This window comes from Giraffa tippelskirchi, chromosome 3 (assembly GCF_054371585.1).
Source record: "Giraffa tippelskirchi isolate mGirTip1 chromosome 3, T2T-mGirTip1v1.2.pri, whole genome shotgun sequence".
Taxonomy (NCBI): Eukaryota; Metazoa; Chordata; class Mammalia; order Artiodactyla; family Giraffidae; genus Giraffa; species Giraffa tippelskirchi.
The window spans coordinates 117,436,419-117,449,643 of record NC_137277.1 but is presented as its reverse complement, the minus strand read 5'-3'; the positions used below and the strand labels follow the sequence as shown (position 1 = coordinate 117,449,643).

At 34.4% G+C, this 13,225-nt stretch overlaps 1 protein-coding gene across 1 annotated transcript in view; it reads right to left on the bottom strand.

The window, feature by feature from the left end:
* The window catches only part of LRP1B (LDL receptor related protein 1B), a 2,070,111-nt gene that overhangs the window by 141,519 nt on the left and 1,915,367 nt on the right, over positions 1-13,225 (bottom strand). Inside the window, exons 73-77 of the mRNA XM_081584839.1 lie at positions 10,431-10,556; positions 9,571-9,708; positions 7,685-7,819; positions 4,027-4,146; positions 1,963-2,204 (exon numbers count right to left, since the gene is read on the bottom strand). Of these exons, the coding sequence (XP_081440965.1) occupies positions 1,963-2,204; positions 4,027-4,146; positions 7,685-7,819; positions 9,571-9,708; positions 10,431-10,556 (761 nt within the window). The remainder of the gene's footprint in view (positions 1-1,962; positions 2,205-4,026; positions 4,147-7,684; positions 7,820-9,570; positions 9,709-10,430; positions 10,557-13,225) is intronic.

The window sequence follows — 13,225 nt, the reverse complement described above, 5'->3', positions numbered from 1 at the left end:
AACTGCAAAGAGATCCAACCAGTCCATGCTAAAGGCAATCAGTCCTGAATATTCATTGGAAGGACTGATGCTGAAGCTGAAACTCCAATACTTTGGCCACCTGATGCAAAGAACTGACTCATTGGAAAAGACTCTGATGCTAGGAAAGATTGAAGATGGGAGGACAAAGGGACCTCAGAGGATGAGATGGTTGGGTAGCATCACTGACCTGATAGACAGGAGTTTAAGAATCCTCCAGGAGTAGGTGATGGACATGGAAGCCTGGTGTACTGCAGTCCATGGGGCTGCAAAGAGTTGGACAGGACTGAATGACTGAACTGAACTGAACTGAAATCTATACAGTGCTTATTATGTGCTAAGAACTATTAATACTAATGTACAGTATGTATGTGTGTGTGTGTATGTATGTGTATTCCTCCCTAGAAACCTTATTAAATGGTGAAGATAGAGAAACTAAGAGGCTAGTAAACAACAGGAACATGATTAAGCCCTGGGTAATGTAGCTTCACAATACTTCATTATCACTTCATTAATACATAAAATTGTACCACAGGACCAATGTTTTTGCAAAGCTAACTTCTGTTTTAGAGGTAAAGAAAGATACAGTAATCAAGACTGAGTCAGTCTTTCATTCTAATAGGAAGATTATATGTGAGTGATGGAGGGTAGAGTGACTCAGTGAAAGTTTTGGCTTTATTCTCAACTAACACTTAATAGACATACATGTTAGTCACTCAGTCATGTCAGACTCTGTGCAACCCCACAGACTGTAGCTGGCCAGGCTCCTCTGGCCATGGGATTCTCCAGGAAAGAATACTGGAGTGGGTAGCCATTCCCTTCTCCAGGGAATCTTCCCAATTCATGGATTGAACCTGGGGTTCCTACATTGCAGGGAGATAATTTACCATCTGAGGCACCAGAGAAGCTGTCTTATAACACTGGGTTTGCAGGAGGAGGAGTTAAAGAAATCACTCTGGTATGGATGTATTTTTACTCACAGTTAATCTGACCTGAATTTAAAAGCTAATAATATAGCTTCTTTTAAAACCAGCTTATTGCCACCTACTTCTAATAAAAAATAGTGTTCCAGATTTACATCAAATGATATTTATGTAGATACCACTGCAGAAAGTAGGGAAAACTTCCAAATATGTATCTCTGATTCTTTGCAAACACAAAGCTTTAATTATATCTTACTGTGATAGTACTTGACTTTTTGGCTTTATGGGAATGTGCTAGGGCTCTCTCAAAATAAGTACTTTATCTGTTATTCTTGCCAGGTTACCTCAAACCATAAAACCCACAATAAATTGACATGCCCTAAAACAAAAAAGATTACCTAAAACTATAACTCTAAACAAATGTTTTAGCTTATTTTTCTCTAAAGGAATAACCGTGATAATCAATGTGTCTGTCATATACCAGCAAACAACATTGCTCTATTTTGGATGTTCTCTGAAATATAGTTATTAGGAGTCAGAAGATATGATTACACTATTGAATTGATCTCTTTCCCTAGAAGACAGATTGCTGATATTGTTAAAATGAAACAATTTACCCTGTATATTTTTGAGTTGATTTTCTAATGTAAAAATGAAGTGATGGTTTCCAATATGATCTCGTGATAAAAAAAAAAACAAAAGACTCATGTTCATAATATATTAAATACTATAAAATATTAAAAGTTCTAGAAATTTTAGATACAATTAATTTCCATTCTTATATAACTACAGAAAATTAATTAACGAAAAACATAATATTATGCAATTAAAATGAATTATATCCAGCTATGAAAATAAATGAGTAGGGATATTTTTATTTCTACATAGGGAGAATATTTGGAAGAATCATCAATTAATTAACGCATAATCAAATATTGTGACTGACAGATTTTTTTTTAAAAAACAGGAAAAAAAACAGGGGGACGCATGAGCCTTCAAATATTCAATTACATTTACTTACAATCAAGCCACTGTTTGCTTGCCTTTTTTCTCTGCCATGGATCCTTTTATAGAAAATTCCGCCTGGATTAAACTGAGTACTCCAAATAATCATATCTCTCTGATAATATACATCCATCCCTGTTATTCTTGAATTATGTTCAATATGAGAAATTTGTTGATGATCGCCACTGTAGTTGAATGGATATATAAAACCCAGGATATCAGTGTCATTAGCAATGTAGAGAACTTGATCTTCAGAGCCTGGAGATTATTATAATGAAATACAAAAATAAAGTAAATTTCAACTAATGTAAAAGCAAAAAATGTACTTTTAAATTATCTTGAATTGTTATTCTTAACATAGTTTCTTGCTCCATAAAATTAAACTAGCTTTATAACATCATTTAGTCTTCATGACTTATGTATAAAACACACTTAAGTAAACATTTCTAAGAGTTATTAATGTAGGTTTTCTGAGGTCAAAGCTTATGTTGTGGCTAGAAATTTGTAGTAGATACCCTTTTTATAAAGAAGGATTTCTGTTCGGTAGGTCACAATATGTTTCAATGCTTTGCATCTGAACATTCAGATATCATGTTTTGTACTCTTGGGACTCAGACATTTCTGAATGTTTAGTTTATGCACCTGAGTGACCATTACCTTTGGGTAACAAATAAAAAATTATGAGATGAAGAGTCTTCTTCTAATATTCATATATCTCAACTGTTCTCTTATTTTATTATACAAAGATATCAGTATTTATTACATTGAAGTGCCATAATCTCAATGTTTTCTAGAATCTTGCTAACTGGAACCATGTAGCCTGAAGTTTTGACACCTACAATATAATATTGATGTCATTCGTGTACATAGATAAGAAAACCCTAAGGTGAATCCTGAAAATACTAATTAAAGTATTAATGAAACCATAAAGAAACACTGAATTCCAAATTTAAAATAAAAAACAATAACTAATACACAAGTTGTAGTTCAACTCTATAGGCTCAACAGCTCTCCCTTAGTGGATGTTTACCATATGATAGGAGCTGCATCAAGTCTTTGACAATTTATCTCCTCTTACAACAACATGGAAAGTAAGGATTTGGCTTCCCATTTTACAGATGAAGAACTGAGGCTCAGAGAGTTTAATAACTTCCCTGAGTCCACACAATCAGAGGGGATCAATGCTGGATTCAAATATGAGTCTAACTCCATAGCCATCCTTGCTTGATTCACTATATCATGTTTTCCTCTTCTAGTAACTGTCTTATTAACATTGTTAATCTCGTCCTGTAGTTAACAATATTTAAATTACAATATGATTTAAACATATTTAAACATTAAAACATAAGCACATTAAAATCCACATTGAAGAAAGCCATACCTGTCATTTAATTTTTAAAAAGTGATATTCTCAAGTAGAGGAGGTCTGGATTTTAAAACATAATTTTATTTTAAAACCTTTAAGTTCTTATTCAAAATTCCATTCTCCTTATAATGCTGACCTTTAATTTAACCTATTATTTTTATCCCAGTGGTGCAATATTTCCTTGGGTATACTGAGAGCAGGCCATAAAGGAAGACATTTCATATTCTATCACAATGGCTTTTGAAGTTCTACCTCCTTCTGATAAATTGTTTCAAACACAAAAGTTATTTTAATAGTGGCCAAGTATTTGACAGTCATGTCTATAAACCTCCCCAGATTAGTTAAGAATGATAATAAACAAATTGGCCAAATCTACCAGTCTTAAAAAGAGATTTATTTTATATTTTCAGGCATTAAAGAAAGTGGAAGTGAAGTCGCTCAGTCGTGTCTGACTCTTTGCGACCCCATGGACTGTAGCCTACCAGGCTCCTCCGTCCATGGGGTTTTCCAGGCAAGAATACTGGAGTGGGTTGCCATCTCCTTCTCCAGGAGACCTTCCCGACACAGGGATTGAACCCTGGGTCTCCCGCATTGTAGGCAGACGCTTTACCATTGGAGCTACCATTGCTAAAATGCAATATGAAACATTTTTCCCCATAAGAGGTTTATACAAAAATTTTAATAACATTTAAAATCATGGTTATTTATCTTTACCTTTTGCTATGCAAGTGTTATTTCTTTCTTGAAAATTCTTGTCACACACACATTTATATGATCCTTCTATATTTATACATTGGTGGGAACATGTGCCAAATACCAAACATTCATTAAGGTCTAGAAAAGAAGAGCTCAAAATAGCATCATCATATCCCCAACTAGTACTTCCATTCTTTCTTCATTTCAACAAAGAAACATTTATTTTGTGTGCTTCAACTTCTTATTCCTATGTCTTTCATTATCTTTTCAAACTCTTACCTTGCTCTGTGATATTTTCTGGCCATAACCATTTTTTTTCTCAATAATTTCATTATAATGACTCATCAATTGTTCATTGCTTGTTAATCCACTCAACATATTGAAATATCCATTTCAAACTTCCCTAGTATTTTCATTGACTCAAATAAACATATGTTGGTGTTTCTGATTACCTACCTCCATACATTTGTACATGTCATATGCTATTCTTTTGTTCTATAATACCCATGCTCATTTTACATAGTGAATTTCTACTTATCTCTCAAGATTCACCTGAAGTGACACCTTTCTTCATTTCCATCAATAAATGGTAATGATTATCCATCTCATAGATTCTTCACTCTTTGTTACCTTGGGATTTCTCTCATGCCATTCTCACACTATATTTCATATATGTTGTAACATATTCATATCCCTTACTTGACTGAAGTCATAAATTAGTATTTATTCATTGTTTTATTGCCAGCATTTTGGACAATTCATGACAAAGAATGAAGATATAGATAATACACTTCTGGCTTCATAATAGAAAGTGACAATGTAGTAAGAAGGATCAACTGAATAAAAAAACAAACAATAAAATCCTGACTACTTGTATAAAAATGAATATATATAAATCATAAGTAAGAACTAAATCTTAGGCAATATTCAATGGCTTAGCACATGCCCCAAAGTTTAAAATTTTAAGGTGATTCTGGTGAACCACCTAGTTTCTTTAAGTCTACTTCTGCTTTCAAACAGCATAATTCCTCTGCTCCCTTAATCAATTATAGTTGCCCTAATTATGTAATAAATCTGTGAGATAAATCCTTCTCTTGAATCAGAGGAATTTAAGGATAAGCACAGTGGTAGTAATTATCTCTTGTTTAGCAGTCAGCAGAGTTTTAAAACCTCAATTGTAGAGATAAGGACTTTCCCAGTGACATTTGTAAATGACAGTGTCAAGGCTTAAACTCAGACTCCTGATTCTCAGGTCTCTGCTATGACACTTTGCCCAAGGTGAACCTAAGCACTCTCAGGAGTGCAATTCTGCATTTAATTGCAATACAGGGTAAAGAGCTAAAACTGTATTTACTTGTTAACAAATGGTATACCAGGGATAAGTAAAATACATAGCATCAGTTCTCAGTCATCAAAAAAGTATTACAATAAGGAGTCATGCATTGATAATACGGGAAAGAACTTTTGATGGCATGCTGTTAAAAGAATCTCCTTGAGGTGTCACATTGCAAGGATTCCCCACTGCTCTGAGACTTCCAAACCAGTGTGAGTCATACAAATAAATGTTTTCTAAACTTTTATTGCATTATTGCAATAAATCTTTTAACAGTTAAGAAAAAAGTTTTACAATATTTTTTGTTTTGGCATCTGTAACTTTGAACAGGGAGTCATGTGTTACTATGGTTTCTCTTTGAGAGGAAATCAAAATAAGCAAAAATCTGCATGATTGGATAAAACTTTTACTTCTCTCACATGGCCCTGTGTTGGCCAGAGTCACCATTTTCTCATCGCCATAACCATGACAATGTCGAAGCTTTTGAAGACAGTGAACGAATCTCACACATGTCTAGTACCTAGAATTGTGCCTGGCATACAACCACTGTTAATCTATTTCTTTTTCTTGATTATTGTTCTCTCAAATTTTTCTTCCCTTTAGATATTTTATTCAAAGCACTTTGGCTTTAAAATCAGATAGTGATTTCTTGTGCTTTTTTTCAACTACCTATAGTAAGGACACAAAATTTTAAATTCCTTGGATTACAAATCAAGGTAGTCTCTCTCCCTTTCTCCATACCAAGTTAAACTGCTTTTGTCTACTATCAAAACTTTGTTTATTACATAGAGATACAAATTTTATTAGAGTTCAGAAGTTACTCATTTGTGCAACAAAAATACTGGATTCATGGTGATTTAAAATGAATGTAGCTTGCAGGTCATATTTGCCATGGCATATTACTAAAAATAAAGAAAATTTCAAGAATACATTTTCTAAACTTAGTATATACAGGAAACAGAGCTCACTATTCAAAAATAAGCATTTGAAAATTAATGTTGTATGAAAGTAAAATCTTGAACAGGTTTAAGTGTCTGTTTTGACATAAAGTGTCTAGGAAAGAAGAAATAATCTAGTCTTGAGAAATAATTCACTTTTTTATTAAAATAGAGAAACTTAAGTTGCCAGTTTTCAGCATTCCCTGTTAATAAAGAGATAAAATGTCATGAATAATCCAAACATGTATACAACTTAAATGCACAAATGTGACATATAAATGTACACATATGACATATGTATGACATGACTACAAGTATTTCCTCTGTAAAAGAAAGAAAGGGAAGTCCCTCAGTCATGTCCGACTCTTTGCGACCCAGTGGACTGTAGCCTACCAAGCTCCTCCATCCATGGGATTCTCCAGGCAAGAATACTGGAGTGGGTTGCCATTCCCTTCTCCAAGGGATCTTCCCGACTCAGGGATCAAACCCAGGTTTCCTGCATTGCAGGCAGATGCTTTACCCTCTGAGCTACCACTCTTAGACAAGTATTTCCTCTATGGATGAGTGCAATTAATTGTTAAAATTCTGTTTTGATTGACACAATGTAAAATCACTTTTATTTACCCAAGAATAACACAAGGTGACAATAGAGAAGAAAGCTGATAGGTGAAAATATTTTACAACTTGAATTTGCCCTGGATAAACCAGACTTAGACAATTTAGGTTTTGCTCTAATTATAGTACCAGTTTCAGTGGAGAAACCGGCAGAAAGCACATACAGATCTGTATTTCATGGCAGTAAAGTCCTAGTGTAAATTATATTTAGCTAGAACTTACTATGAGATTCCTGCTCCCCTAAATGCTCAATTTTTATATGATCACAAGTAAGTTGACAGAGATTTATTTAAAGCTTGTCTTTGAATTTTAGGAGACACTCTTGATAATAATATAAAGCACTGTTTAGGAGGTTGTGTTAGGATAAAAATCCACCATTCTCTAAAAGCAAATTACCTATTGCAGTATTGCAAATGCCACAACTTAAGAGAAATGGGTCATCATAAATTCATATTCTTTCATGAATTGCTGCTAATTCTTCAATAGCTTCTGAACAAGCAATTTCGTTATTTGCATTTCAAAACAGAATTGTAGCAATACAATTGAAATTCCTGCAGGTCTGAATCTGCTATGAAAAAGGCTTTATAAGCCTCAGCAATGGTTAGCTTAGCAGTACAAACAAATAGGCTCTTGACCCCAGGGACTTTCACTCTCATAAGTAAAATTGTATCCTACAGATATGTACCATTCGGATGAAAATCAGTCCTCTGTCATCTCACAATTTAGCAGCCCTGGGAGTCTTTCATAACCTAAAGATTTAAGAGCAAGCTGTTGAGGAAATGTACTATACCTTCACATTGTCTGTTTTTCATGTTTCTCTGAAATCCCGGCTTACAGCGGCAGAAAACAGATGTTTTTATTTGATTACAATATGCATCATCTCCACATGGATTCACATTATCTTCACAGGTATACTCATTGGGAGCTAAGATTTAAAAATATGATCAAAACTAATATAATTCTAATTCCTGAAGTGGGAGTTTACTATTTTTCTTAATTTAAAATTACATTTATTGAAACCCTTATTATTCCATAGATTATTCTTTTTTAATTTGTAAGGTCATGATCTTCTCTCCATATAAGCCTTCATTTCTTATAAAGGAATAGAAGCTGATAAAAACAAAAATCATTTACCCTGAATATAATTTAGACCAAGCTACCAGCAGCTAATATTTATAGCTGTTATTAAGCTATACTACTTTCCAAAAGGAATTCACGTCAGTGGTTCTAATGATGGGATATCTTTACCATGATATCATTTTAATGTATGAGAATCACATTCTTCTCTAAGAATGAATACATTTCCTAGAAGCTACCTAGAGATGTAGGCATCCATTGTTAACTTAAACTTAGTATTCAGGAACTCGGTCAAGAGTACTACCATGTTACTCAAGCAAGAGGTTAAATCATTAGTTCTTAAACATGTACAGGGAGCAGCATTTGCGTGTGTATTATGTTCCAATGGACATGGGTTGTAATACAATTTAGGACAGATTATGTGCTATTTGCAGTTTCTAGCAGGGTATTTGAAACTTCATTGCTTTATCTCCAATTCAGGAAAACATTTTAGAGTACAAATAAAGGAAGGGAATATTATAGGGGTAACGTTGAATTATCTATATTCTACTTAAGCAAATTCAATGACTGAGAAATATGAGAACCTTAATTATCAGAATTATAACTATTACTAAATCCCATTGATTCTTGTATATTTTGCAATTAATTAAGCTGTGCATGCACAGTCATGTCTGACTCTTTGCAACCCCATGAACTGTAGCCCACCAGGCTCCTCTGTCCATGGGATCATCCAGGCAAGAATACTGGAGTGGGTTGCCATTTCCTTCTTCAGGGGATCTTCCTTACTGAGGGATTGAATCTGCAAGTCTTACATCTCCTGCTTTGACAGGCTTTACCAGCTGAGGGTTCTTTACCAGTTGAGACACCACTGAAGCCCCATTAATGAAGATACACCAGTGTAATTATACCATGATTGAGATATATATATAGCCATATCCTGGTGGATACTGCTTCATCAACCAGTAGAGAACAACTTACATACAAATGAGAAAAAATAAAAGACTCAAGAGTTGGAACTGTTTTGTGACTTTTATAAGCAATCAGAATTTAGGGTCACAAGCTTAATTATTTTTCTCACTATGAAAAATCAGATGTCAAACATGAAACTCAAAGTTATTAACAATCAAGATCTCATGACTCAAGTATCATAACAGTCTAACGATAAAATAATAATATCTTCTTTGAGAATGACTCAGCAATGGAGTGAGCTTTTAAAGCATTGAATATATTATTAAGACGTTTATCATCATTCAACCTAATATAACCATAAAATTGAAAAACTACTAAATTTATATTTTGTAAAATAAAATATTAAGGAATATACATTTCTTTGCTGACATCAGAGTCTGTATTTGGATACTGAGTTCCCAGCTTCAGCTTTAACAGCTGAAGGCAAAATCAGCCTTGCCTGCCTCATACTTTCTGTTATTAATTTAAGTGATATTCTAAGGTTAATTTGGCAAAGGCTTTTTCAAAAAAGTATTACTTAAGTGTGTTTTGAAGAGCAATCTTTTCTCACAGCAATAAAGAAAATTGTAGGCATGTTGAAGCAGAAATTAAACTCGCATGTTGCTGCACTTTAACAGGAAACAAACTCACCTATTCTGCAGCCTTGTTCATCTGAACCATCTCCACAGTCATCAAGTTGATCACACTGGAGGTCCATGGGGATACATTTTTTATTACTGCAAGCAAACTCATCTTTTTTACAAGGTCTTGCTTTATATGTAAGCTTACCTATAGAGTTATTAAAAAAATGATCAGTGCTTCATAGAATCAAAACAAATTTACTGAGTCTATAACAGTTTTAAGATTTTTACTAAACGCCATGAAAAACATGGATCCATAATCCTTTATCTGAAGCTCTTGGGGCTAAATGAAAAAAATTCTGAAATTTTTGAACCTTAGAAAAATAACACTATATTTACCCTATAGTAAATAACTAAATTTCCACATGAAAATGTTTGAATATTTACCAAAAGTGAGATTCTTTTTTAAAGTAATATAAACTACCTCAGGTCAGGTCAAGTCAGATTCTGTCACCAAATGATTTTGCTGAATATTTTAGTGAGGCATTTAGTTTTTTTGAATTTTAATTTCTGAATTGTGTAGAAGGGACTGTGTACACACATACACAATCTATATATAGACATCCCCACCCCAAGAAGTTGTTTAAGAATATTTTAAACCACTATGTTGTTTCTCTCATGCAGTACTTTCTGGAATAAAATACCTATAACCAATGGAGATTTACAGACTTGGAGAGATTCAGTTACACAGCTCTATTATGCATATGAAATGTTAGTGGATTATCTTCACACCCTGTCAGAAAATGAAGTGTCTGATAATCTACCATCAGACATGCCACATGAAAATTTTTTTTTAAATTTCTTGAGCCCTAATCATTGTATTATTTGTAGCTCACATGGAATCAATTATATTGCATTAATTGGATTTACCACCACAGGGATCTTCATCTGAGTTGTCCCCACAGTCATCAATCCCATTGCACATTTGCTCAGGCTGCAGGCATATTCTGTTATTTCTGCATCTGTGAGGTCTTGTGGGTGGGCAAAGAAATTTGTCTGAAAAGAAGAAAAAAAAAGTAGCTCCTTTGGTTACACTGATTTATGAAGAACATCTTTCTTTTGTTGTCCTTTTATTTTCTTCCTTTTCAAATCTATGATCTAGCTTTTTGGAATATCTCTTATTGTGGAAATTGCTTACATGCAGCTATTAGAAAAATGTATGATAGTAGAAGTTATGATCCTAATTATTTATATTAATTACAGAAGAGAGTGCATAGCTGAAATGCTGAATGAAGTAAGAAAAAGAGTCAAACTTCACGGTCTTCTTTACAAATGCCTTATCTTAGCTGAGTTTCTCTAGTGTATCAAATTAATTTATGCCCACGTTTTATACAACATGGCAGGAACAGTTATCTGAAAGAGCAATTTCACACAGAATAGAGCTTGAGCAAGCATATGTTACAGATCCAAAACTGAAAATAGGTCATTCAGCAAAAAAATAAAAAATCCCAATACCACTAGAGCTGCGTTTCTCAATCTCTGTCTCCTTGAAAAAAACAGGTAGATATGTATTTAAGGCACATAAGGTGATCTTATTTATTCATGTTTAATGTGTGTGTGTATGTGTGTGTGTGTGTGTGTGATTTAAAGAAGCAATGAAATCCAGGGAAGTTTACACTTGTCCTTTCCATCACTACAGAATCTGAAGACTTCTATTGCTAAAGTATGAAGCATCTTTAATGTCTTCTCTTCCTCACATGTAGGATAATCCAGGGCCCTATTCCTGGCTAGTCTCCTCATATTCTCACTCTGGAATTCTCTGCTTAGATAGTCTCATTCATTCTCATAGATTTACTTGACACTATCCTCTGGAGACTTTCAATCTGCTATGTAATTCTAGCATCTCATAATTAATTATAGTATGTTCCCTGGAGAATTTAAAACTCAACAAGTTCAAAACTCAATTCTTCATTATCTTCCCTTGACCTCTATCTCCTCAGACAAACTGTCTTATTTCCATAGTTCAGTTAGTGGCACATCATAGGCACAAGTTTGGGATTATCCTAAATATACCTCCCATTATGCTTCAACTCTTATTAGTCAACAACTGTAGTTGGAATTGTCCCCAAATTTGCCCGCTCATCTCCATGCACACCAGTTACAACTCCAGTAGCTCAGCTCTTCACTCTTTCTTACAGAGATGACTGCAGTAGAATCCTTAATGTCTGTTTTATTGCTCAACCTAAAATCCTCCCAAAGCTACCAGAACAGTAATATGATCATTTCTTTCATAGTTATTTGTCACTTCCAGAATAAAATGTATGGTATTTTATATAGCATAATAGACTAATTATCTTGTCCATGCCACTCCTACAGACTCATCCTTTGTCACTCTTAGGATTCTAGCAATACTACTTTATTAGCTCCTTAAATATGCCACATTCCTTTTTTGCCTGACTTTCTTGCTTTAATTAAAATTTGGTTCACATTCTAAGCAGAGTTCCCCCCCTTCAAGTGTTTTAGGAATGTCTCTTGTGCTCAGTTGCTGTTCTCAGTCGCTTCAGTCATGTTCAACTCTGCATGTGACCTATGGACTGTAGCCCACCAGGCCCCTCTGTCCATGGGATTCTCCAGGCTACCATACTGGAGTGGGTAGCCATGTACTCCTCCAGGGGACCTTCCCAACCCAGGAATCGAACCCGTATCTCTGGCATCTCCTGCATTGTAGGCAGCTGGGAAGTGCATTAGCACACTAAGACCCCCTAAACCTTGTTCTCATTAGCTCATGGTATCAGAATGTGGAGAAGCAAACCTACAGATCTGTTTCCTGACCACCTTCATAAGGCATGTAACTGGTGTGTTATCAACTGTACACAGGCCTCTGAATGCATGGTTTCTCCAGCCCTGCAGAGCCCCTTAAACTGCTGCTGTAAAATTGCTCAAATCTCACATTATCTCATAGTTTTCTACTATGGCTTCCAGAACTCTGCTACTATATATTCACGTTCCTTTTTAAAAAATAAACCAAAACGAAAAACTGTTATTTTGAGGTACATGCATTTGGTTATGTTTTTTTCTTGCATTATTTTCTCATCAATCTTATAAACATCACTCCCTCCCAATTCACTGAAGTTTGTAGAACCTTTCCTCACAGTTCTTTCTCTCTATCCAAATTATTCCAGCCTCCTAGGTGACATCAAAATCCGTGTGAGAAAACCAGCCAATAAATGCATCTCAGCTTCCTGAATTTTTCATACCACATATTCTTTTACTATAATCCAGCTAGGCCACCCATTCTTCTAGAATGTTGTGCACATGGGTGGACTTCAAAAAATTTGTCTTCTTAATTCAGCCAGTGACAGTTCCTGTTGCTTGAAGATAAGAAACACTTACTGATATAGCTGAAGGTATTATTTCCAATTGCTTCATTTACAAAGCCACTGATTTTAATGATCCAAATTCAGATCACAATCTTCAATTATCCAACTTCTTAATTCAACCAGTCTCACTAAGGACACTTTTTCAGTCTTGCCTGAAACATTAGTCCCTTGATACGTCTAACTCCTCCCTGTTCACCAATGCCTTTTTTCTTTTTACTTCCCTTTCTGCTGACATTAGATTCCAAATTCTATTTGTTTTTATTATTTTAATAGCTTTACTGAGGGGTAATTTACATTCCATAACATGTAGTAGTCATTTAAATTTACCACATTCTATTTCTTATT